Genomic DNA, 27,078 nt, shown 5'->3' with positions numbered 1-27,078 from the left:
CAAATATATATATATTTATATAATATATAATCTTAGTTAACTCAAAGGTATATACATTGTATAATAAATAATATTTATAAAAAGAGACTTTTTGAATATAAAATCAAAAAGATCAACAACTTCTACAACTTTTTACAAAACTTTGGATACAGCAGGTTGGTAGGAAATTTCCGTTGGATACTATGACCTGACTACAGCGAGAATAATTACAATGCACTCATGAACTATTATTAAATAATTACTTGTCAGCTACTTGAATACGTCCCCAAAACATGACTTTATCACTTTTAATATAGAATACATAGATATGAAAAGACTGTTTTAAAAATTTGTATCCATTCTGCTGAAATATTCGCACATAAAGCAAGCATTAACCGGTTGATGTGATTTAAAACTTTTCAGTCTAAGATGAGATAGGGAGGAGCGTCTGGGACTCTAGAGGGGTGGGATGTGGTTCTTTAGCAGGGCTCAAGGCCGGCAGGTACAAAAGGCCAGGCAGGCTTTAAGATGACAGTTTGGAAAGCCTGCCTGCACAAACCGGGAATCACTGACCAGGTACCTTAGGTGAGGGTTAGATAGACCCAAGAGAGAGGGAGAAAGGAAAGACAAATCTTTATTTTGCTCTGTTTCCCTGTTGTGATTCTCCTTAAGAGAGTCGCCGGATTGATCAGGACTGTCAAAGCCATCTGCTTCCATTTGGTTCGCTGCCTCCAGGACACTCACCAGGACTGGTGTGCATCAAGGAGCACTCTGCTGGGGGATCTCCCCCCGGGAGCAAGTGACTGCTTGCCTGCTTTGAACACCTAATCTAGATCCTTGAAACCATAAGGATTGATGCTATCTCACATGCAGGCAACAGGGAAGAGCCACGTTAAAGAACTCTGCATTTCTGTTTATTCACAGAGACCATAAAGAGAAGGTGGCAGGAGAACCTGGTCTGATTAGAGAGGAAACCCTGATATCTCTCTCTCTCTCTCTCTCTCTCTCTCTCTCTCTCTCTCTCTCTCTCTCTCTCTCATGACCTGAAGTCCTACTGCTCTACCTGGAATTGTTTTTTATGGAGAATCTGCAGGTGAGCAGGGCTAGGATTGAAAAGTCCCCTCCAAAGACACTGCTTGTTGCTGTAGGAAACCCATTTGAGCTGGAGAAGACTTGCCCCCCTACATGACCTATTTACAATGCCCACTACCCAAAAAAAAAAAAAAAAATCTACTGCATTAACGATGGAAAGTGCAGAATGGTAGAAAAAGATTTTGAGATCTGACGGCCTCTCGTGCAGAACAGGGTTATAGAGAAAGTGAGACTGAGAAGAATTCGGCTGCTCTTCAAACAGCTTACCAGGGCACCAGAACTAGTTCTTCAAAACTCAAAATCCTCCTCTAACGATTGCCGGGACCTCCCCACCACTCCATCCTAGCTAAACCTATGGCTTTTATCAGAATGTGAAAGTGTATCAGATTTGAATGGGAGTCGACAGAAAAGGAGACTGCAGGGGTTTGTCCTACTTTGTAACTCCCACCTCACAGGCATCTTGGAATGTCACCATCAGAAGCAGCTTGGAGACAGATTCTTGCCCACGCTCATGTCCTTCCCACCAGGCCGAGAGCTCGCATTAGCCCAGCCTGTTCTGTTGGAGTAGATTTTTTTTTTCATTTTTATTTTCTTTAACATGTGCAAAGGTAAGCCTCGGGTCTGTTCCTACCAGACCCTGGAGAACTAAAAAGAAAGCCCCTCTGTAAAAACCACACACCGTCCAGAGCAGGGTGAGAAATGTGAAGATGGGAGAGGGGGGAGCACCTCCCATCGGCAGACTGGCGGGGTCCAGGTCACTTCCCACGTGCAGTTGGCAACAGTCCACGCTCCTTGCTAGCCGATGCCAAGGGTTGACCGGCTCTAGGTCCTGCTTCCCGTGGGACTTCGGTGAATCTGCCCAGCCGCACACTTGACCCCTTCCCAGTGTCCTTTGGGAAAACAAATGGGAAGAGTCAGAAATCTCATTCCTCTCCCAGAGGGACCACCCCTAGGGGTGCAAAGATCAGAGGCAATGACAGGAGATCTAGACACTTCTTTTATGCTTAGAGAGGAGGGGCCCTGGCTTCCCCATGCTCAGACCTCAAGCCTGCCAGAGGGAGGGAGGTCACAGAAATCCTATGTCTCCACTGCCAGCTGAGGGCCTTGGGCACCAGGAGGCCAGGTGACCCACCCTAGTGCAGGAACTCGCCTTGTGCAGAGATGGAGAAACTTGCCCATCTGAGCGCTGGTCCCCAACCTCGACTCCACTCCCAGCCTGTGCAAGTGCCACACACAAAGTGCTGTGTGGCACTAGATAGCCTGATGATGAGCTGTCCAAATGGCAGACAGTCTAACTATGCATACTTCCTTCCCGTGCGTGCACCAAGGGGTACGTGCACTTCACTCACCTGTGGAGTTCTATCTCACAAAGCATGGAGGCACCACGCCACTTCACAAGCATTCCCAGCCAACCCTCAGCTTTTCCGGGGGCTGACAGGGCCAGGACCAGACTCTACAGAGGTCAAACAGGCTCAGCAGGATTACAAGGATACGCCCAAGGTCCCACAGCAGGTCAGTGACAGACCCAGGGCCTAGGGCCGGTCAGGCCACCTGACATGTCCAGAGTCTTTCTAGTTCACTGTGGTCCCAACGTGGGAATTATAAGGAATAAATCTGGTACTTGTGGTACCAGTGTTAAGGTACCAACCAGTGATTAACTGGAGGCACTGGACATAACTAGGAGTGATAGGAAAAGTGTTCACCTCACAGGAAGGACCCAGGCAGGACTTTTCCCTTCCTGGACCAAGCCAATGTGACTGGGGCTCTCCCCCAAGTGTGAAGAGGGTGTGTGGCTCTATGATTACCTTTTCTACCTGCACTGCCGACACTCACAGGGTAGCCAAGAGAAATCTGGAGGCTGTGTCCCCTGTGGTCCCTGTCAGTTTATCTCCTGGGCACACAGCAGCGTCCACATGGATGAAAGGAGGGGAAGAAATAACCAGGACTCAGCTCATCTTTGGCCTGTGGCTCCAAACCAAGCAGCAGAAAGCCACTCTTGGTCACCCTGATTGGCCTGGGAATCTCAGCTGCCTTTTCAGGAACACAGGACCATGGACCAAGCTCTTCATGTACATGGTTGAGTCCAAGGGACGGTCTAGCGAGACATGGCTCAGTTCACAAATGAGGAGAACAGGACTGAGAGAGCGAAAGAGCTTGCCTGGATCACCTGGCAAGCTGACTGTTTATGAAAAAGCCACCACAGTGGGAAATGTTATGTTCTTGTCCCCATGTAGGGGGGGCCTGGGACTAAGAATATGTGGAGAAAAGAGGCCTGATGAAGAGCACAGATTTTATTTTACTTTATTTGTTGTTTTTTTCTGTGTGTTGGGGGGGGGGTGGTGGTGCAGAGGATGAACTCAGAGCCTCTGAATGCCAGGAAAGTGTCCTCACCAAGCCACACTCTATTCTTCTTAGGGTATTAGTAGAGAACGTGGAATTGGGGGATGTTCTGGACACTGAAGGCCAACCCAACACCTCCTTCCTCACCTGGCAGATGTTGGCTGCCACAAAGGGCAGGAACAGAGCTGCGCCCTGCCCCCTGGAGCCACCAATGGGATTGGGCACTGGTGCTGTGGCCTCGCCGCAGCCATAACTCGCTGTGTCCATCGGGGAAACAGGCAGGCTGACCAAGGGCCCTCTAGGGCCCCATCCAATCTAGTGTCCTGAAACCCTGTTGACCCCACAGCCTCTTCTCAGGATCACCAGAGCTATGTCTCACTTAATAGAGGGGACACGAGGCTGCCTCTGGCCCTGGTGAGCACCAGAAGCTGGTCACTGTGGTTTTCAAACATTCCTTCCTCCTCGACAGGCTACAGCTGGCCGGTGAGTCCTCCTCCTCGTTGACTCTTCTTCTATCGTTTTGCAAAGCAGTAAATGAGGCTGCCAAAGTAATGCTGCCATTCCTTTGCACAATGCCTGCCCTGTGTCAAGGCTCTGAGAGTGTTTATCACCCTTCATTAGTGGTGTGTTCAGAGAAGCATTCCCATCTGTTAGCTAATTTGAGCCTCCTATAAATTAGGTTCGGCCCCAATATCACCAGCACCATACGAATGAGGAAGCTGGGGATCTGTGGTTGGACAGCTGGCAAGTGGTGGCACCAGAGCTCACCTTTGTCCTCTTCCCCTCCCCACACTGCTTTTATCCTGATGCCAAGTACAGTCATGCCTTTGGCTGCCTTCCTGGGCTCTGTCCCTGTCAGGGCATAACTTGACCTTCCCAGAGGGACTTCCTGGGAAGAGGGCCACCCCTCAACCGAGCTATTCCCCATGATGTCAGGTACCTCCCATCCAGCTCCCAGCCCCACACAGCACAGACAAGCACACCAGCTCCAAGGCACCTGGCACCAAGTGGGCTACTCTCCCCCAAACCTGCCCTGGAAGCCATGACCAAGTAGGCAAGTGCTTCTCAATTGACCCAGCACTGTCCCCGGTGTTCTTCTACCTGCTGCTCATGGCACCTCTGGGGAGGATGACAGATGAGGAAACAGGTCAATGAGGAAGATCTTGTCTGGGTCACATGGTTGAATTGTCCAGGGCTGGGCCTAATCCCAAAGCCTATGCTCACGCTTCTATGTACCAGAGCCCTTCTCAGGAGAGAAGAGGAAGAAAGGCCTCTCGGGCCTTAGAAACCTGCCAGGCCAAGGCTCCAGGACCACTCTGCATCCGTGGTGACCTATCCTGGTGTCCTATGGGTCCGAGGGCCAGGGCATGAGGCCTCCCACGCAGACCACCTCTGGGAAGCTTGGGAACACAGTCCACCAGCCTTTGATCCCTTGATTACTCATCGAAGTCACTCTGAACTTGAATCCCTCCTCCTCCCCATCATCATCATCCATAAACTCCATGAGCAGCGTGCTACCCGCTCCACCCAAGCTTCAGATCTGTCAGGATATGGGCTTATCCGACACTCCCCACCCACCTCCCTGACATTGGAAGGGTTTATGTTTGTGCAAAAACTTGCCCTCTAAGTTCAAGGTAGGTACAAATCTCTTCTACCCCAGTTAAAAGAGATTTCGGCCCACTATTTCAGGTATTTTAACCTCCTCATTTGATAGCAAGAAAAATGAGGCTCAAGAAGTAAAAGAACAGGAAGTTAGAAACAAAGTTGGGCCAGACATCAGGTCTCCCAGCTCCCAAGCCTATAGTGCCTCTCTTCTAACTCCACAGGGGCTCAGTAACGAAGGCCAGTGGCCAAGCAAAAATCTCATCTGGCTCATAATTTACTAATTTATATAAGAGTTTTAATCAGTTGCTTGTGGCCTACTTGGTTATCTGTGCTTTATATAATCCACCAAGTTGCTGCCCAAGAACCATTTCTACTGAAACTTGGGAAGTCCTGGCTTCTAATTTTGGCTGTGGGAACTTTTGTGTCTTGGGTAGCTCATAAATGGAATGGGCTGCTGGGCGAGGCGGCATATGCCTGAAATCCCAGTGACTCGGGAGGCTGAGGCAAGAGGATGGCAAGTTCTAGGTCAGCCTCAGCAACTTAGAGAGACCCTGTCTCAAAAAAATAAAAAGGGTTATGGATGGAGCAAAAAAAGACCGGGCAACTCAAGTGTCCCCTTCCCGCCCCTGAGCCCTACCTGGCTCTCTACTTGCAGGTATGCACATCGTAGATGCGGATGCACTCCTGGCAGCTGACGTAGCAGCACCAGTGGAAAATGCAGTGGCACTTCTCCTTCCGCTTCTCCGTCCTCGTGTTATGGCCTCGGCCACAGCAAAGCAGATCACAACCATCAATGCCATGGGAGGTGACATTGCAAGTCCGGTCCCTGGTGCCAAAGGAGCCCGTCTCTGGGTTGGGTTCACAAAAGTTGGGGGAGTTCTCATAGTAGACCAGGTCCCTCTCGGTAGGTGGCTTGAAGAGCGCGTACTTGGCCCGGAGAGTCTCCACCCAGCCTCGGGACTCCCGGTGCTTCTCCACCACCATCTCTGAGGCGCTGTCATACTTGTCCTTGAGGAAATCCCCGATGGCACGGAAGTCAGGCTGGGCCCACCAGCAGGTCTTCACCTCGCAGCTGCCCGACAGCCCATGGCACTTGCACTTGAGGTGCATGTGGTCCAGGATGGTCTGGGGAAGAGGAGTAGCAGTTGGCTCCCAAACTGACCCCATCCAGGAGCACCTTCCCACTCTGCCCACCCACCCACCTTCTCCCAGCCTCCTTTACTACTCTGGGCCAGGAAGAGACTGGATGGGAACTGAGGTATGGATCTGAAGGTTCTGCTTTCCCTCATCACACCCCAAGCAGACATGACAGTTCATTTCTCAAAGTGGTAGGAAATAGGAATTGTTATCCCCATTAAACAGAGAGGGACACTGAGGCTGGGAGCTTTCGTTACTAGCCTGGGGTCATACACCCACAGGAAAGGATGGAGGCAGAATTCCAAGACAGCTCCACAACTACACACCCAAGCTGGGGGTACTTGCTCCTATAGGGTGACCACACCTCCCAGCGTACTCATCCCCTAGAGATCAAGAACAGCCCAAGGAGGAAGGAGGGTGGACAGAATGGGTGGCTGTGGGGTGAGGCTGGGAGCCAAGCCTAGCCAAAGGGAAAGGGGAGCCAGATGCACAGGGCCTCTGAACGGGTCAAAGCCAGGCCAAGGGCAAGACTAGGGTCCCAGGTGGGATCCCAGCAGGGTTGGGGCGAGGGCAGCCACGGCTCACCGTGCGGCCTGCCTCGTTGTTGTGTTTGTTCATTGCCGAGCGAGCATCTGGCCTGTTCTCACGCGCGTCTGCGAACTCCCGGGACACTAGCACCCCGAAATCGGCGTCTTCGCTGCAGCCGCCCCACTTCCAGCCTTCGCCAGGTGGCCCCTTATGATGAGAATCGCAGCCGCAGATGGTGGAGGTGCCCTCGGCGCAGGAGCGCGTGACAGCGAAGGCCACGCCAGCTGAAGCGATGGCATGCACGAAAGCCGACTCGCGGGTGGCTGCGGGGAGGATGTAGGGAGGCAGGGCTCAGGTCCGAGCCTGGGATGCACCAGCCCTGCCTCCACCTCCCCAGCCAGGAGGAGGAAGAGGCTGGGAGGTGGAGCTTTTAAGAGCTCACCAGCCGCTAAGGAAGAGGGAGGAACCGCGGTGCCCTTGCTAACCTCCTCTTTGGTCCAGACCCTGTGGGTATCCCCAACTTTCCAATGAGCAACCTGAATCCCAGGGCCCCCAATGCTGCTACGAAGCAGAGCAGACTGTACAAACCGAGCTCCTGGCGGGCACTGAGGGGGTAAGGTAGCCATGCTGTCTTGCCCCTGGCCACCTGCCTTTCACTCTCCCAAACTCCAGACAAGCCAGCACAGTCCTCCGCTCCAGGACAGTTTGAGCCTAAACATACCCAAGCCACCCATTTCCCACCTGCATGTGCTTAGCAGACGTTTGAAACTTTGGCTGAGCCTCGGTTACACCCTTTGTAAAATGGGTACAGCTTCTCCCTGCCTTCTCACCAGGACAGCGGGGGCTGGTGCGTCCGTCTTCCCCTCTCCCTTCCCTACCCCCACCCCAAAACCAAGGTTTTAAACTGAGAAGGTCAAGATCCTCCCATAACTGGGCACAGGTCAGTTACTCTGGCTCTGCCCCACGGGTAATTCTCAGGGGTGTCCCCTAATACAAGGCAAGCCACTTTCAAATGTTGGGTATGCACAAATGCTGCGCTTCGTGTTTGTTTTCCATTTTAATGTTCTTAACGCTACTTTGTAGATTCGGACGCTGATGGTTAGGGAGGCAGAGGGCTGCTAGACTTGCAGTCCAACATCTCTCTCCTTGTAGACAAGGACCCTAGAGGGGGAAGGGGACGGGAAACCTTGCACCGGAGGCTAGACAGGAGGCCGGCCTCGGAGCCAGAACTCCTGCCTCCTTTCCTAGGCCGCTGCTGCGGTCTAGAGTGCTGGGGGCGATGGAGCTCCACAGATGAGAAAGTAGCCCTTGAAGCCATGGCTGCCTCCCCGGGACCCGACACCCTCCAGGGCCACCTGCAGAGCAGGCGCCCGTCCACTGGCACCAACAATTAGCAGGGAGTGCGAGCCCGAGTCCACACACTGAACCCGCGCCGCGACCGCGAACCCGACGGCCGCGGCATGGGACTGTGGGCCCCGGAGTCCATCCCCGCCTCAGGCTCCCGGCCGCCCCATCCCAGACCCTCCGGGCCTGGGCGCCCGCTGGGAGGGGGCCGAGGACGCGCTCGCGGGCGGGTGCCCCTGGCTTCCGGCGGCCCGCGGCCTCTCGCGGCGGCGGCGGCGCCCGGCCCCGGGCTGCGCTCGGTTCCCAGCCCCGGGAACGCGGGGGCGGCGGGGGCGGGGCGGGGATTAGCCTGGGAGCCGCGCTGACAGCCCCGCTGTGTCGGTCCCCGTCCGGCGGGGCCCGCTGGGCCGCTCAATCCGCCTTTGTTCGCGCGGTGTCACACCGCATTACCCGCATAATGCGGCCGCCGGGCCCGGGCCGCCGGGCCGGCCGCCACCGCGTAGCAACGGGCGGCTCCCGCGGCCGGGCCGCGCCCCCGGCCCCGGCGCCGGCCGCGCGATCCCCATTGAGCCGGTGGCCCCCGCCCCCGCTCCGCGCCGAGTGGCCAGAGGGCGTGTGAATGGCGCGGCGGCCGCGGCGGGCCCGGCCGGGGCGCGGCGGGGGGCGGCGCTCACGCCCTTTTCGAGCTGCGCAGGGACAGAGGCCTCGGGCTCCCGCGCTGCGGCCAGCACCCGACCACGGCGGCCTCGTCCCTTCGGGCCGCCGACCCCTCCAGCCCCTCCAGGCCGCTCCTCTCGGCCTTCAGCCGGAGCCCCAGGGCTCCCCTCCGGGCCGGCCCAGACCCTGGGGTTGCACGGAGCTGGCACCTACGACGCGCGCCCTGAGCAGCCTGGATCTCAAGGCGGTGGGCAGAGATTCAACCTTGGCTGCCCACATAGCCGGAGGCCGCGGGCTTGCCAACGGGTGCAAACTTTTTTTTTTGGGGGGGGGGCGGTGTTCAAACGTGGGGTGGATGCAGGTTGGAGCCCGGGTTCACCGCCCACGCGCCAGGCACCGGGGCGCGTGGGCGCTTCCCGGAGGCTCACCCCACCGCTTTCACCAAAGTCCCAGCATCTCTGACCTTCACTCTTTGCCTCCGCAACACAAACCCGCCCCCTTGCAGTTTAGGGACGAAGGCATGTGCCAGACCCACAAAGATGATTTAGAACGTCAAATAATGTGAGCGGGCCAAAAGCTCAAAGACCCGCTTCTCACCGGCTAATGTCCGCAGCGGGAAGAGCACTCAGAAGGTTGGGGAGCGCGTCGCGACGCCAGGCTGTTTGATTAAGCGCTACCTGGCCCAAGGTGGGGCAGCGGAAGCCGGTGAGAGCGAGATCGGGATTGAAATGCAAGCAGCAGCCACTTGGCCCCAATTAGAGGCCAAACCTTTTATCTAAACAAGGAATAATTAGCTTTGGTAATAGAAGCGTAAACAGAATCATCATCCATTGATTTGCTAATTGCCCTCCTATCCCGTGATATTAGCCAACATTGTGCCTGTAGGTCTGATAGACCCTGTGCACCTGAGGCACAGGTAAAGGGGTATTACACTAAAAAAATGGGAGTAGTCAGTCTCCGCACCCCCACCCAGCCACTGGGCACCCTGAGGACTGGCACTCGGATACCTGTTCTTTCTCGTGTAAATGCAGCTTCCAATGCCTTCTTCTAAAAGGAGAGGAAGAGTTTGGATGGAAAAACTCCAGTTGAACCGCAAGGCTCAGCTAGTTACTAATTTTCTGGACTCTGCAATTCCTCCAAGAATTGCCCATCTTTTGCCCAGAGCCCAAGAGACCCAAAGGCCCCTTATTGGGAGTAGTTGTCCCATGCAGTCCTCCCTCCATTGAATTGGGACCCCCAAGTTCAATCTCAAATCACCTTACTCTTAACCACCTGAAGCACAGCCAATTAGAACCCCAGGTTACAAGACTGCTGGAAAGTTACCTAAAGGCCAGTGTGCCCATCGTGGTTTGTGGGCACATCTAGTTTGCAGGGCATGGGACTAACAGAAACTCTCAGGGGATACCTGGGGGCAATAAAATGTGCTCAGCACCAGGCAGCTTCCTCAGCTCCTGAGGACTTCCCTGTGGGGTGGCAAAGCCCCACCCCCTCCCCAAAGGGGCATTTGCATAGCACTTAGCACAGCTTTAAGGAAATGTCCCAAATGTCCACATCAAAGCCTGGAGTACCTGCTGTGCAAGGCAGGAAGGAAGGCTGCAGGGTTTCATAGTGCCTGCCCTCAAATCTCCTGGATCCTGCAGCATCCGAGGGCTGCCCAGCCCCCAGCAACACTGGAGAAAGTTGTGGTGGGACTTGGAGACAGCTCAGAGGAGGACCCAATCCACTCCCACTTTCCATGGAGGCCACTGGTCATCACCAGTTTTATTGCCTTCCACTGCACTCAAACCTGAAGCACTCTGAGGTAGGAGGGTCCTGATGCCTTCCACACCCCTTCCCGGAGCCTCACCCACCTCCCACCTGGCCTGGAGACAGTACCTTTGTCCAGGACGGGCCCGAAGATGGCCAGGCTGTCATCTATGGTGGTGCAGTTCCAGCGGCGGCCCCGGAACTGATGCTGGCACTCCTGGATGCCCAGCTTCACACCTTCGGCCACACTGGGCATGATCTCGATGTAATTGCGGCAGAAACGCAGTTGCTTGGGGACCAGGCCTGGGATGGAGCCGCAGAGCAGAGGCTGTGAGCCCAGAGATGTGTACTGCTGGCCCAGGGCCAGTGACCTGTGGGCAGACAGAGGGAGGTAGCACAGTAGACACAAAGCACATGGCCCAGCACGGGCTTCACTTCATGACCCTCTGGGGTGGGTGGAGGAATGGAGGGCCTGTGGGCCTCAACTTAAGGCCCTAAGAAACCTGGCATCTGCATGTGCCACCTTTGGCTTCCTGGGAGCACACTGCCCCTCAAAGGGCAGAGCTCTGATCCAAGCAATGTCAGCTCCTAGCATAGACATATCATAGCCACAGAAAGGACCCTGGAGTGGAAAGATGGAATTGGGGACCCAGATCTGGACCCATTTTCCCTGACAGGTGTTGAAGGGGTCTGACTCTGCGCTCTTCTGGGAATTCAGAATTTGGGGGCCACATGGAGAGTCAGTATACATGTGTACATGTACACACACACACACACACACACACACACACACACACCGCTGCAGTGCTCGTCAGCCTCTTCCCTAGAGGCTGCATGCTCAGCCTCACTCCTGCCTGTGACTCCCTGGGGAATACATGACCATCTTTCCAGTTCCCTGGAAGTTAACAGTGTGCCACCTCTCCTCTCACCTGAGCTATTTAGACCTCAGCTCTCACCCAATACTAGATGACATGAATCAAGCCACCTCAGTCTTTGCCCCTCATTTTTCAATCAGTATCCTGTCAACCTCTCGAATTTCAGAGTCTTGTAGGGAAGGGGTGGATAGGCAAATAGAATATATTAGAAAGCCAAGGAACTGTGGGAATCTCCACCATTCCCTCCCTCAGCACAGGAACAGCAGAAACGACATTTTGAGGGAGAAGCAAAGAAAATGATCAGTAGGTCTCAGTGTGTTTCAAGGTCAATTGTGATCAGTCATTTGTGATGGGGGCAGAGTGAGTAGGAAGAAGGAGCAGCCAGGAGTCCTCTCTTCTTTTGAGTCCATCACCTACCAAGCCTCAAGAAAGGGGGTCCAGGAGAAGACCCCAGGGGTGGGTCAGGAAAAAGCACACAAAAGCTTTCTGGGCGTGGCACCAGGAAGAACCCGACATCTGCCATCTAGGGGCTCTTGCTATGTGCCTGGCACTCTGGACGCCACAGATGCGGTCAGTTCTTGAGTGAGAGGAGCATTTCCTCTCCCAGGTGCAGAAAAGGGGCTTCGCAGAGGAATGAGCTCCCCCAAGGCGTTTTGGTGCCAAGACTGTGGCAGCTCAGATTATGCTGTTTGCCGCCTTCCCCAATCCTTCCCTTGGCCTTGGGCTAGCTCCTGGTTTCAGTCAGTTGACAGAGATTCTAAGGGAAGGGGCTCTCCAGGACCCCAGAGGTGTGCGCCTATCCGCCCTGGGCTGCCTCTGGGCTCAGTCATAAGGGGAGAAGCGGGCCCTCATTAGTCCACTGATTTAACTTGGAGGAGGAACCAGGGAATGAAGTCTGGGAGTTCAGATGGTGGCACTGATGTGATCTCAACCACGGAGCCCTTTCAAAGAGAAGGAAGGAGGAGCCCGAAGTTGTGGCTTGTCATTGATAATGGCTAATTACCGACTTCCTCTGTGCCAGGCCGAGCCCTTTCCTTGGGTAAACCTCATTTAATCCTTATAACAACCTAAGACAGAGTAGGGTCATTACGAGCAGACCTGTTTTCACCGACGGCTTAGCCCAGACCACAGAACAAGAACCTGAGAACATTATGTAAAGTGAAATAAACCAAACTCAGAAAGTCAAGGGTCAGATTTTTTTTTTTTTCTCATATGTGAAAGCTAAAGAGGAGGGAAAGAAAAGACAGATGGGGGGATCTTATTAAAAGGGAAGGGAAGGCTGGGGTTGTGGCTCAGTGATAGAGCGCTTGCCTCACATGCGTGGGGCACTAGGTTCAATCCTCAGCACCACATAAATAAATAAATAAATAAATAAATAAATAAATAAATAAATAAATAAATGTATTGTGTCCATATACAACTAAAAAAAAAAAATGAAGAGAGATCAGTAGAATTGAGGAAAGGAACCAGGGGGAGGGAGGAGAGAAGGGAAAGGGGAAATCCTGGGGAATGATATTGACCAAATTATATTACACTGTGTGCACATAAGAACATCAAAGTCCACCTTTACATACTACTAATGCATCAATAAAAAATGTGGGCGGCGGGAGTCACCCATTGGAACCCAGCTGCCTGATTCCAGAGACCCGAGGGCAAACGGCTTACCACCCTGCCTCTTGGCTGAGGATGGCCTTGGGCCTACCTGTCTGCACTATGGGCCTCAGCCCTGAGCCCACACCTGAGTAGGGGAGCCCAGGTCCCTGATGGGCATGTGGCCCATGCAGCGCTTGACAGGGCGTTGCAGGTCATCCTCCCCCACTCCATTTATAGTAATAACCAGAGCAATAAAATATCTGTGGTTTGTCGTGTGCCCACCTTGGGCCAGACAGTTTTGGGTGCTTGTGTTTGTTGCCTTATTTAATCCTCACAAGTTGGTGAGGTGGGAATGTCAGCATCATCACCATCATCATCCCATTTCATAGATGATGAAACGGAGGCCAGGGAGCTAAGTAATCTGCCTGGGTCTGCAGGACTGTGAAGCACCAGAACTGAGCCTCCTCCTCCAGATCAAATCCATCCTGGCGCTCCTGACCAGCGTGTCCAGTGTCCAGCCTGCCCTGCAGGGGCAACCGGCCACCACTAGAAAAGAAAAGCGAAGGAGGGCTCGGGGTAGTGGGCTTGGCACAGCACCATCCCATAACTCACCATCCCGAGTTGTTTTCCCTCTTCCCTCCGAACCCTGCTTCCTTCCTACTGCCCAGCTCCAACCAACTGTGCGCCCAGGAACAGGCTGCCACAAGTCACATCCAGCCTGCCACTTCCAGCCTGCTCATCTCAAGCAATTTCCTCTCCATGCCTCAGTTTCTTCATCTGCAAAATAGACCTAATGGGGGAGGATATGAATGATATAATCCAGTGCCTGGCACATAGGAAGCCCTCCAGAAATGGTGGTCAGTTACTGCGTGTCCCTGCCTTGTCACCAACCACATTCTTCCCATCAATGAATCTCTGAATCAGAATTTCCAAATCCCCTTCCCATCTACCCTGGGAAGGACGCCCTGGATCAAAGCAAAGGCCCATCCCCAGCATTGCCGTCCTGACAGGGCTGGCTGGATAAAGACCTTCATGATCTGGCTGGGTGTTAAAGGTAACCAAAGGGCATGAGGACATTTCCAGGATGCTCCACTCGAAAGTTCCAGGATCTGGACATCCTGCCTGTAATTAGCAAGGGCCCCCGGGGATGAAGATTTAGCTGTGGCCCATGGGATTGATTTCTGCAGGATCACTGCCTCCCCAAACACGCGCCACCCCTGACCTGAGCTCCTGGCCACACACTGCTGCGTGTGACATTCTACCTTAGCCACACGTGCCCCGGGGGGAGGAAACACAATGAGCCTCTTTTCCCTCAAAGCTTCCTACCCATCCGTGAGGGGCTATGATCAGATTCACCTGCTGCTTCCCACCTCTGGGGCTTCACCACCCCAACCTTTGCACCCTTTGGGCAAACATCTTCATTCTTCAAAACCAGATTCCTGGGTCACCTCCATTCTAAAGACTCTCCCAGGCTCCCAGCCAGAAGAAACCTCTCCTTGTTATGTAGGTTTTCTGTTCCATGTTCAAACCTTATCACAAAGTGCTCAACTGATTTCTTTCCAATTTCATCTGCCTGGGCTAGTGGAACTGCCCCAAGGATAGGGAGGGGTGTGTCTCCTCAGCCAAGCCACACACACACACACACACACACACACACACACACACCAGCACACTTGGCCTTCCACGGGGCTGTACACGTGATACCCACTTGCTGATACTCCAGAAGGAGAGGAACGTGCTCCCCACTCCCCAGGCTCCAGGCATCCGGAGGTGCCACCTACACACAGGACGAGACTCCCCAGTGCCGTTAAGGAAGTCCCAAGCTAGGATCTAAGATGATGGCCAGGCTCCCGAGGGAGCTGAGGACCTGCCTGGCACCAGCAGCTGGTGAGGGGGAGGCAGAGGGCCCTGCCAGGCCTTCCCAGCTGGGCCACGAGCTATTTATACCCAGCCCCTGCCCTGCCCAAGGGCCCTGTGGCCTTTCCCTTGGGACAGCTCATCCTACACCCCAACCACCCACCGCCCAGCTGGACCCAGGATGGACACAGGCAGCCAGGCAGATGGGCAGCAGGTGCCAGCAAGCCACAGGCTGCTGCTGGAGACCTCGATGCTGACCTCCACGGTGAAATGGCCCCCGTCAAATAGGCCAGACTTAAAACATGTCCCCTGGTCTTATCAGACTCCTGTCACCCCAGTTCTTTGTCACTACATGGAGGACACCTTCTGTGGCCAGAGGGCGGAGGGTGGATCTGCCCGGTGAGCACAAGGCAGAGACAAAACATTCAACCAAACAAGTCAGGTGGGCGCAGGCATGGGATTGACTTGCACTTACAACATCGAGTGAGACACTGAGCAGAACCCCATGGTGTCCACGCTGCCTGACCTGATGCTGGCGTTGCTGACACAAGATTCTGCGTCTTTGAGCGGTGAGGGCACGCTGGCCATGCGTTGCATGGGCCACGCACTGTGCTGCTGTCACCATACTCCGCTCCGTGACCCGTTAAGGTCTGGAGTCCTTTGCCCACCTGGGTAGCCTCCCCTGCACCCAAAGTTGGTGGTTCTTTAAAAAATACTTTTTATATGCTTGTTTTACCTTATAACCTTCCAGTATGGAGTTTTAGAGATTGGAGGGACCCCGGGGGGTCATCTAGTTCAGGTTCTCTCTTGTTTGTTGGCCATTTGTTTCCAGATGGGCTCATACCCAACCACCCTCCTCGCCCCTGTATGGAAAACAGATACGAAGAGGAGCCCTTTTCTCAAAAAGTTGAACAGAATTATCATAGGGCTGGGGGGGTGGCTCAGTGGGAGAGGGCCAAGACCCAGATTCAACTCCCAGCACTGCATGGAAAAAGAAGAAGAAGAAATCATCATAGCACCAGGTGTGGTGCTATGCATCCATTAATCCCAGTAACACAGGAGGCTGAGGCAGGAGGATCACAAATTTGAGGCCAGCCTAGGCAACTTAGCAAGACCCTGTCTCAATAAATCAAAAAACTTTAAAAAAAAGGGGGGGGGGGACTGGGGATATAGCTCAGTGGTAGAATGCCCCTGGGATCAATCCCCAATCCCACATACCCACACAAACATCGAGTCCAGCAATTCCATATCTAGATCTATAGCTACATATTTTTTTCAAAGACCTGAAGATGGAGGCCCTGACAAATCCTTGCACGCTAGTACTCAAGCTATTCACTGTAGCCAAAAGGTGAAGACAACCCGCGTCCATCAACAGGTGAAGGGAACTGCCGTATAGACGCGTGACACAATTGTATTCAGTTATAAAAAGGAATGACGTTCCAAAATACGTGACAGCACAGATGAACCTTGAAAATGTTGAGTGAAGTGAGCCAGTCACAAAAGCCAAAGATGGCATGACTCCATTTGTATGAAATGTTTAGAACAGGCAAATTCATAAGACAGGAGGCAAATTCATAAGACAAGGACTGGAGGAAGGCAGGGAGACGAGAGTTTCTGTTTGGAAGGATGACAAAATTCTGGAAATAGAGTGATGGTCACATAACCTGGGGAAGTACTTGATGTCACTGATTTGTATACTTAAAAACGGTTAAAATAGGAAAAAAAAAAAAAAGAGGAGGGGTATCTACCTGATTCCCTCAATTTCCCTTTTGGCCCCAAACTAGGGCCCCTCTGCAGGATACAATTGGAAAACCAAGGATCAAGTCTAATCCCTTCCTTCTCTACATGAAAAAAATCAAGGCCCAGAGACGACGTGTCATTTTCCTGGGTCACACAGCTGGCTATGGAGAGAGCAACAATAGAAGTCAGGATTCTCAAATGATATCCGGGCTCTTCTTCCTGTAACATCTCCCTCCCTTGGGGCAGATGACACCCTTCTATGACCCACCAGGCCTCTAACCTAGGGGATGATAAAATCTTCTCAGAAGCTTCTCTAGGACTGGCACAGAGTGGACGGAGGTACCACCTGTGGTCCCCGTATGGATAGGGGTTTAGAAGGTGGGCCCCAGGGCTGCAGCCCAGAAAGGCTCCAGGGCTCCCCTTCTCCTTTCCCCAGTCTTGGGGTGAGCTCCATGGCCCAGCGGCCACTCATGATGTTTTTCATGGAATCACGGGCACCATGCCCTCTCCTTTTCCCACAGGGAGGCCTAACCATCTCTGCCAGCGCCAAAGAGAGGGCACCATAGATTCTGATCCAAAGACCTAGTATCTCTTAAAATCACTTCTTAGGTGCTAAAGGGGAGGGAGCTGGAAAGCCCTCCTTTGTGGCCACTTGTCTCTCCTGCAGTAACCATGCTGTTTCCCTAGGCCCACGGTGGCCCCGTGTGCTGTGCTCCACCGGCTGGATCCTAGGCAATCCTGGGCCGAGGCCCAACCTGCTCCTGGGTCCAAAGGGACTCCATCCTGACCTGGGACAAGATGGATACTTCCAAAAACGGAAGAAAAGTCTTGAAGAATCAGCAGGAACTAGAGAGCCAAGGGTTAGCCTTGGAACTAAGGCCACACTACCTTTCCACTTTGGTCAAGAGGCCATTTAGAGATGGACGAGCTCAACAAATTCAGGGACACCCATGTCAGTGGGGCAGGGAGGGCGCTGGGCCTGGTGGCCCCTGCAGCCTCCAGCTTCTGGACGTCCAAGGAGCTGAAATGCAGCATGGCTAGCTGCCCCTGACACCACAGGCCCTGGGCCTGGTACTTGGGCAACTCACTCTGATGCCTTGGCAAGAAACTTGTGAGAAAGTGAGAAGAGGGCACTCACTCAAGTCTCCCAGGCTGCCTTCCACTGGTCCTGTCTGGAGCACAGGTGGGCCCTGTGTGTGTCCAGCACAGGTCTACACCCTTCCTGATGTCTTAGTAGGATGGAGGGATCTGAAAACAATCTTAAGGGAGGGAGTCGCTTCTGAGCCCAAGGGGCTCATGTGGTTCTCTGGTCCGGTGGCCCACAGAGGGTGTCATCAGAGAACTAGAGGTAGCTCAGGACCTCTCTTATGTGCGTTGTTGGCTTAGTCATTCCACAGTCACAGAGGGGCCCTCGGGTTGTCCCTGTCTCTGGCAGGAGGAAGGAGGGAAGAAGGAAAAGAGCTAAGCTAAGACGGGAGCAATGTCGGGGCCTGCTGAGCCACAGGGCCCCAGATCTCCTGCTGGGGTCCCAGCTTGATGGAGTGCTAGCCATCAGACTGGGGCCCAGCAAGGACACAGACATGTGCCACAAATGGAAGGGCCTGGCCTTACAGAGCAGGTTAGTCTTTCCTTGGTGAACACATTCACTCACCGTCTGTTCACTTGACTGGCACTTATTGAGTGATGACCCCGAATCTGGCAGAGCTCCAGGTGCCAGGAACAGGGGGATGAGTGACGCCATGCCCCAGGAGGCCCAGATCTGGAGGCATCCGTCAGGAACAGACCAACCGACTTTGGGGGAGCACCTAGTAGGTCCAGGCACTGTGGGTGCCATCAGTGAGGGAGAAAGAATCTCAAGGCTCTTGTCACTTACAAGCTGAGTAACCGCCACACTAAGAGGGCACCGTCTCCTGGAGGGGGCCCCAGTTGCCATGATCAGGAGCAGCTGTAGAGCTGGTGAAGGTGGTCAGGGGTCCCTCAGGCACCCCCAACAGGGGAACAGCCTCAGGCCAGGAAGCAGAAAAGGGAGCAGCGGTTGGTCCCCGCCCCCCACCCCACTGCCCCAGCTACCGGCTCCAGCCATACAGAGAAGCAGAGGGCGGGGTGCACCAGGCCTTCTGGCAGCCCTTGAAGCTTCCCGAGGTGGACTTTGGACTATTGATCTGCTAGTCACCTGTGAAAAAGGACAAAGGGTTGGCACTGGAGACCAAAGGCTGGCAAAGCTGGGAGTCCTGGTGCTGGCAGCACATGGCAAGCACACAGGGGCCCAGATGTCACTGGTCTGGGGGGAGCCCATTGTGCAGCTGGGCGGACTAGGTTCTCAGAACAGTGGCTTTAGGAACAGAGGGAAAGCCATCAATTAGGATCAGGGACACAAGAGGGAAAGGAAAGTGTAACGAAGGCGTTGAGCCAGGAGGACCGGGTGTCAACCAAGGCTGGGAACATGAGAATCAGGTTTTGTTTTGTTTTTTGGTTATTTGGGTGCTGGGGATCGAACCCAGGGCCTTGAGCATGCAAGGCAAGAGCTCTACCAGCTGAGATATATCCCCAGCCCAGGAAGCAGTTTTGAGAACAAAGATGAAAGGAAGTTTGCAGAGTCACCTGCAGAGACACCTGCAGGCACCTGTGTCCAGACAGTGGGGAGGGGCAGAGCTACAGCCAAGAGGAAGTAGAGGCTGGACATTCAGATTGGGGGATTTCTGACCAGGAGCTAGAGCCCAATGACACTCAGGCCTGATCTCCCTTTGGACCCCCGGGGGACGCTGTGCCAACTGGAAGTCGGTGGGGCAGCAGATACCACATGCCAAGGCGGGGAGGCCCTGGCAGGCTGGCCCAGCCTCAGGGGCCTGAACCTCACACCGTGGACCAGAACCTTGGGCTAAGAGGTGGAGAGAGCTCCCCTGAAACTCCACAGGAGGCGCAGTTAGTGTAACCCAGCCCCTGTTTCCTGGTATTCCTGACAGGTTCCCAGGGGACACACAGTAGGTGTGCAGTCACCCTGCCCTGCCCTTCCTCTTCTCTGTCCCTCTGCCACTTTGCATTCTCACTGGGCGAGAGCTCTGGCAGGTCCTAAACTGTTAGTCCCCAGCCAGTCCTCCTGTGGGGACACCTCTCTGACTACAGCCCTGACTTCTCAGGACCATGAGCTGCCCCAGTGCCCTCTGGCCTGGGGACCAGGTTGTGGTCTGACCCTTAGGTTGACTTGGTTGAACTCTGGGCCTTTGGGCTTTGTCCAGCCCTTCCCGGGTGTTTCACCCTACACCGTGTCACCAAGATCACCATAAACATGACAGGAACAGGAAGGCAGGGGCTTCAGGGAAAATGGAGGGAAAGAAGAATATTCCAGACCAGCGGTCACAAGCATGAAGAAAACCAAAATCAAAAGCCACTCCTTCCTGTAGGGGAGCAGCCTTCGAGGACAGGCCACGGGAACCTGTTAGGGAACAGCTCGCCCTCCCGCCCTCCCTGGGCTTTCCCATGGACCTCACTGGCCCTGCTGGCCCAGGGACACTTCTACGTCCTGTGAGTGACTTTGCTAACTCCCTGTGTCCCTCAACTTGTAGAGAGTCCCTTTCAGGGCCAATGGGGCCCTTAGAGGAAGCCATGCACCCCTCAGTTCCAGAAGGGTCTCAAACCCTGGCAGGAAGAGAAGGGTGTGGGCAGAAACCCCCCCACCCCTGCCCATAGCAGGAGGCGCTGGTCACAGCCCTGCCTCTATCCAGGGGAGTCCTGCAGGCCTTTCTTTGGGAAGCAGAGGGAAGGGAGGGTGGAGTGGGGGGCGACAGCCCGGCTGGAATGCTTGGGCTTCTGCTCTCCACATCTCCATAACAGCTCCCGGCCTGGCCTGCGGCTCCTGAACTGATAAGATGAGACAAGGCGGTCTGAAAAATGTTGAAACCTGTGAAATGTTTAAACCTGTTTTTTGTGGTGTAGTGAGCATGAAGCCCCCCTCCCATCTCACAGGAAAGTGGAGTTAATCAGAGTGGAGCAGGGAGGGAGAGAGGGACTGTCTGTCCCCTTTGGCCAAATTGGGGGGGTGGGGGTAAGAGCAGGATGGTGGGCCCTGGGGAGGAGGGAAGGAGGGTGGGACCTGGGGGGAAGAATGGGGAAGGGGCCAGAGCAGTAGTGAAGGAGAAAGACTAGGGAAAGAAGGAGGAAGGGGCTCTGCCTGGTCCCCCGCAGGGACCCCCTGAAGATCCCCTATACCACAAGCTAGAGAGAGCTTCCAGAGGATTCACCCAGACTCAACTGGGGGCAGAGAAAAGGGCAGCCCAGGCTGTCTGGAGGATTGAAATGGCAGGGCCAGGAGACGGCTCATACCCTGGACTGGCAGAGGGTCTCCCTGGGAGATGCCAAGACCACAGCTCTTCAAGCATGTACTGGGGACACAGCACCCAAGGGCGCAGGCCAAGAGCTGGTGGGTTTCTCCACTTTGCCAAGCAGTCCACAGGAGAGCAGTCAGGCCTCTTTACAGAGGAGGCACTGAGGACCAAGGACATGCTCAGGGTCACAACATTCCTGCCCATCAGTTTTGATGACTCTCTCCTAGTTTCCTCCACTCGAGTCCAGGTTTTCTAATGGAGAGATGCTGAACATTCCAGAAACCCTAGTAGGACTGCATGTCTCATTGGGTACAAGTAAGTAGGCAAAAAAAAGACCTGTTGAATAGAAATCTCTGCCTGAGCAGGTTTTCTTGCTGGCCTCTGGCTAGCTGAAGGAGGGTAGGTAGGACATAGAAAGTGGCCTGGAAAGGCACCAGAAGGCTTTTGTAAAGGCCACACATGCCAGTATTCCATCACAGCTTTGAAATGGCAAAGATGATGGACCTTGGGCACCATCTAGTCCAGTTTCTTGTGGGGAACTGAGGCCCAGGTGTTTTTCATCAGGTTAGAGGTAATGCAAGGGAACAGCTCAGGTGTCTGACTCCCAGCCAGAGCTCTATCTCCTTCACATGGACAGATCCTTCTGGAGCCCTCCCAGACCTGCCATCTGAGGACTGGGGCTTCATTTAGTACTTGCATGTTATGTGCTGAGGGGAGAAGAGCTGGGAGAAGGGATTTCAGAGAACTGACATTTGATCTGGGCTTTGAAGTCAAGTTCAGCTTAGACATTTTTTTTTTTCTCCTTAGATATCTTTGTTCCCTTGCTTCCCACTCTACCAACTGAAGTCTAATTTAAAATTTTCCTAAACTCATATTTGCATCATCTTTAGCTCATTTTAACTTTATACCACTTCCTGGCCCTCCAGTTCTTGAGTTTTATATGGCAGGAGTTAGTCTCCCATTTTACAGACGAGGAAATGAGAGCCTTACAGGATCAGGTTGCTTTTTCTGAAATGCCAAGTCTGCAGGTTTCCAGGTCAAACCCAGAACCTCACACAGGTGAGGCAAGCACTTTACCACTGAGCTATAGCCCCAGCCCCATCTCCAGCTTTTATGCCTACCTCCGGGATAAACTTACATGCTCAATTGAATTGTCCATTGACTCTTTCTCCACTAAGGATGAATCTTTTGAGAGGAGAAATTCCTTCATTCGTGTGTAGATACTGAGCTGGGTGCCTGGTTCACCAATGGGTGCAGGACCCTGTGAGGGCCTCCCTGCCTCTTTTTGCAGTACCAAGTGGCTCCACCCGATCACCCCTGCCTCTCTTCATTTCCCAGATCCTGTGGGCTGCCACCCTAACAGCAGGCAATGTCCTGCCTGGGTCTTTTTACACAGCTGCTCTTTGGTCTGGAAATCCTTTGTTTCTGAGAAGCCCAGTAGAACACACAGAGAACCCTACTGCTTGGTTCCCCAGGGCTCCTCAGAGGGCCACTAACCTGCTGTGTATCTTCATTTACACTGGGCCAGGCCCTGTGCTGGATTCTGGGAGCCAGAGTTTTGTGTGGGGACACTCCTGGCCTCACAGGAGCTCCCAGCTTCAAGAGAAGCCTTCGAGCTGTCTGAGATGGCCCATCCTCCTCCCCTAGGGAGACCTAGATGCTGCCTGCCCTGCCTCACACCCAGATAGCAGTGACCACCAGGGCTGGGGCCCCAGGACCTCATCTACCCCTACTGTCCCACCCATTCCCTTACACTAGGCCTTCTGAGGGATCAAGGACGCTCATTGACCAGGGTCAGGGAGGCAGGTGGTGAGCTTCAGCAGCCAGACCACTCAGGGTGGTTTTGAAAAATCCAGACACCTGGGCTCCAACGACAGACCTGCTGGACCAGACCATCTGGGGAGGAGTCCAGGAAGCTGGCTCATTAAAAACCTCCCCCAGGAGTGACAAGGGGATAGGAGGTGACGCAATATGAGGTACCCAATGCCTCTATAAAGCTCACTAGCCAAAGATGTTTAGTCTGACTCCAATTCACTTGGAGAGGTCACTTTCAGTTGTCAGGACATGTGACAAATAGAGGGACAAATCAAATGACATTGTGGGGAAGCAGTTGGCTCATTTCAGAAAGGTGGACATTCTGAGAGACTACAGGCGGGAACTCTTCAAACCACCAGCGTCATTTTTAAAGCGTAGGGACACAGGGAGAACTGTTTTGGAGTAAAATGAAATTGAGACATAACAATCAAATAATTGGAATCAGTTATCCCCCATAAAGATATGGGGAGGGGGATAACTGGGGAAATCTGAATTTCTTTTTTTAATATTTATTTTATTCCTTAGTTTTAGGTGGACACGATATCTTTATTTTACATTTTTGTGGTTCTGAGGATGGAACCCAGTGCCTCGTGTGTGCCGGGTGAGCACTCTACCACTGAGCCAAAACCCCAGCCTGGAAAGCTGAATTATTAAGAATCGTTAATAATTTCCTGGTGATCACAGGTGGTCAGGGATCATCCTTACATTTTGGAAATTCGGGGATCACCACTATCATTTACTTTCAAATTGTTCGGCAAAACAAACTGAATACATGTAAGTATTCAGAGGAAAGAGATTATAGCAATATTAAAAAAAAAAAAAAGTCTCTGCCAAAATGTTTGCAAAACTGCGCCAGGAAATGTCTGATTCCTCCTGTACCATTTATTTTTCTAGTTATCGTCGTGTGTCGTTAATATTACAGTGCTGTGGCCCTGAACATGTGACCTCCAGGCTTGTGGGGCAAAGGCTCTACCACTGCGCCACATCCCAGCCCTGGTTAACGTTTTTCAGAATGAAACTTTGGAGGACATCCACAAAACCTCTAACTTGTAGGGACTTCTAATGGCACCCGCACAGGCTCGAACCCATGGCCTCCGGCGGTGGCCGACTTGCTGGCCACCACTAGGACCCGGGGCGGCCCCAGCACCCACAGCGGCAGGTGCGTGCGGCAGGAGTTGGCGGATGGCGGCGGCGGCGGCGGCGGCGGCGGGGCTGGCGGCCCGTGGGGGTCCGAGCCACACCCGGCGCTCAGGGCAACGTTCCGCTCCCTGCCTTTCAAGGTGGGTATTTCCACCACATTCCCAGGAGGTCTTCCTTGCGCCTCGTCCCCCCACGGCGCTGGGACGCAGGTGAAGGCAGCCCTGCTCGGCACCTGGACTTCCCCCGCCCTCCTTAGGAAGGCTCCACGCAAGTTCAAAGCGCTGGCTGCCCTCCCTCCCAGCCCGTTCCCGAGCGAGCCTCAACATCTTCCTTCGCACCCTCGCCCCACCCCCACCCCCAATTCATTAGTCCCCGGGCCCTGTCGCCAGTTCCTCTGCAGTGTTTCCTCTGCAATGTCCCTACATTCACACCCTCTGTCCTTTCTTCTCAAGGGGACTCCCTGTCACCGGTGCTGGGTGGTGAAAGCAGCCACTCAGAGGCTCTTAGGACCCGTATTCGGCCTCTGCAGACCCAAGCAGGACTTCATTAGTCCAGCCCTCAGAGGGACCAGTCACCGGTTCCCAGCTCAGGCTGCATGGGAACTGTCTTGGCCGAGCTTAAAAGTAATGCCCACCCTCAAAACCGATTGAAATGGTCTAAGCGCCCGGTGGTATATGTAGCCCCTCCATTTTAAGGAGCAGGCGAGGTTGAGAAGCAGCACCCGCCGGCACAGACAAGGCTGGAGCCCTGCCCACCCGCACCTGGGTCCTCAGCCTCGCCTCTCCTGGCTGCCTCCCCTGCTCCCAGCACCACTGCGTCCTTTCTAAATAGCCAGGTCAGCCCTTCCCTCCTTTTCCAACCCCTGGTGTTTTCTAGTTCTCTTTCTCCTGGCCTCTCCATCTCCATCTTTACAGCCACAGCAGCAAAATGTTTTTGATCAGCAGCACATGAGCAAAAAGTGTTTGGGCATGCCCCTCATTTACATACACGTAGGTATAAATCACACACAGGCCTCTGTACTCATATTTTATGTGCATTACAAAATGCACACTACCATCCATTGGAAAGACAAGATAAAAAATACATTTCAAAAGAAATCCTTTCCTCCACCAGTCCAAGGCATTGTCTGGTGACCCCCTGCTCAGGCCTTTAATCTTCCCTTCCTCCTGGTTCTCTGGGCCTTCTTTTTCCCTCCTCCCTGATTTTTCCCACCCCGTTTCCTTAGCCTTGCAATAGGACCTATATGCTTGTGAGTCTAAGAAACTCTGAGCAGATCTGCAAGATGCTGGCAGATGCTCTCAGGGTTCAAGTTCTCAGGGCTTCCTCCCACTGGGGTTCCACATCTCTCTCAGTCTCTTGCCCAAAGCCACTCCCCCAACCCCACAAGACCTTTCCTTCCCTCTGGCTGACCATAAAATGGTCCCTTGTTCTTGCTGAGCCCTTCCTGTCCACTCACCTCCTCCCAGTGGGTTCTCTCATCTCCTACTCCCTCACCTCTGCCCACTGTCATCCCAAACAGCCAGCACATCCCAGCAGAGGGCTGGTGCCCCAGAGAGTTTCTGTTTTCAGTCTCATCTTTATTCATATTCATTACAAAAGTAGGGGGGCCTTTCTCCTGGGGTAAACACACTTTGGGTAGGAAAGACAAATCAACACCTCTCTCTTTCTCTCTCTCTCTCTCTCACACACACACACACACACACAAAAACACACACACACTTAAAATCAAAGTTTTTGATCACCCATTTTTGTACAAATGGGCTTACTTTCAACATGAGGGTAAGAATGTCAGCACAGACCAGCCAATTACTCTCTCAGGGATCGCTCTGGCTTGAGGGAAGGCCAGAGTCACCACAGGCAGAAGGAGGTGCCCACAAAACCGAGGGAGATGAGGTAATGGGGGCACCTTTATGGAGACACTCAGGGCTATAAATGAAATCCAGGGGAATACTTTTACAGGTACACACTCAATGGTGAAAAAGAAAACATGGGGTGTGTTTGTTTGGATACACAGTAGTTAATAAGGTCATGAAGAAATTATTTATTGAACTCTGCTGTAAATAAAGAGTGAGGGAACCTATTTTCCAGGGCATTCAGGACGGCTGTTATTATTCCTGATAATGACTAACATTTATTGAGGCCTGACTACGTGCCAGGTACCACGTAAAGCCCTCTACATAGAATATATCCTTTAATTAGCCAAAGAACCCAGTGACGTTATTATCCCTATTTGACAGATGACATGGGTTAGAGAGAACAGGAAATGTGTGTGGGGCCATGCGGCTGGGAGATGGTGGTGCTGAGGTGAGAGATCTGCCTGGGGCCTGTTGGTGAGGGCTGAGATGCTCAGGTTGCCCACTGGGCTAACAGCCCTGTAAATCCCAACCCTGGGACCCCTGCCCATGGATCTTTCTACTTTTCAATGTGGGCACAGATCTTCCCACTTGGTGTTTATTTCTCTGTGTCTCAGAGCCAGACCTACACCCAAAGCATCCTCAGAGGAAGAAGAGACTCCTCTCCTACAGGTGGAGGAATTTGTGTTTGAGTCAGGGTATGTAAATTCAGGTGACCACAGAGAATTCCAGGGGACAGGGATTCTTAAGACCTCTCCCAAGATGCCAAACCCAGCAGATGTTGATCAATGTGCACACTGAGCTCCTAAGAGAGGTCAGTGGGATTGACGTCCTGTTCTGGTACCTTCCATTTTGCAGGTTTTCCCCACACAGCACCTTGTTTGGTCTTCTCAAAAGCCCAGAAGGTCAATACTGTTTCCCCTTCATAAATGAGGAAACTGAGGCTCAGAAGAGAACTCAAGTCAGGAAGTGGAGGCAGAGTTTGAGCTCATATTTTGTACCGTTGCTCTTTTCCTTTTTGGTCTAGATCCCATGCTCTGGTAATAGCCAGTTCATTCCAGCAGAATGCATTTATTTAGCACCCACTGTGTGCTCCACACTGAACTGGGCATGATGGGAATAACGAAGACATTTTCATGGACCTCAACCTAGAGGAGGGTGTACTCTACCAGACAGCAGGAGGTTAGCAAGGGGCCAGCCAGCTTACAACCATGCTGGTTGAGCAGGGGAGACCAAGAGAAGGAGGACACAGAGCAGGATGGAGAATGGGTAGCCTTCAAAAGATGTGTTCTGAGATTTTTCATGCCCTCAGAGAAAAAAAAAAAGAAGCAGGGCACTTTGGAGACATTGATGCAATGCAAAACACAAGGGGCACAGAAGGAAGGAGTCCCTCTGTCAAGCAGTGAAGTGAGGACCATCTGTGGGCCTGGGCCTGAAGGAAGTCCCCAAGACAGG

The 27,078-nt window shown here is 53.3% G+C and overlaps 1 protein-coding gene across 1 annotated transcript in view; it reads right to left on the bottom strand.

Moving 5' to 3' along the window:
• Positions 1-5,661: 5,661 nt before the first annotated feature.
• The window catches only part of Wnt3 (Wnt family member 3), a 36,761-nt gene continuing 15,344 nt past the window's right edge, over positions 5,662-27,078 (bottom strand). The window contains exons 2-4 of the mRNA XM_026408238.2: positions 10,558-10,799; positions 6,739-7,004; positions 5,662-6,141 (exon numbers count right to left, since the gene is read on the bottom strand). Coding sequence (XP_026264023.1) covers positions 5,662-6,141; positions 6,739-7,004; positions 10,558-10,799 — 988 coding nt within the window. The remainder of the gene's footprint in view (positions 6,142-6,738; positions 7,005-10,557; positions 10,800-27,078) is intronic.

This window comes from Urocitellus parryii, chromosome 7, assembly GCF_045843805.1.
Source record: "Urocitellus parryii isolate mUroPar1 chromosome 7, mUroPar1.hap1, whole genome shotgun sequence".
NCBI lineage: Eukaryota > Metazoa > Chordata > Mammalia > Rodentia > Sciuridae > Urocitellus > Urocitellus parryii.
The sequence above is the reverse complement of the archived record's forward strand: the minus strand, read 5'-3'. Positions and strand labels throughout refer to the sequence as shown.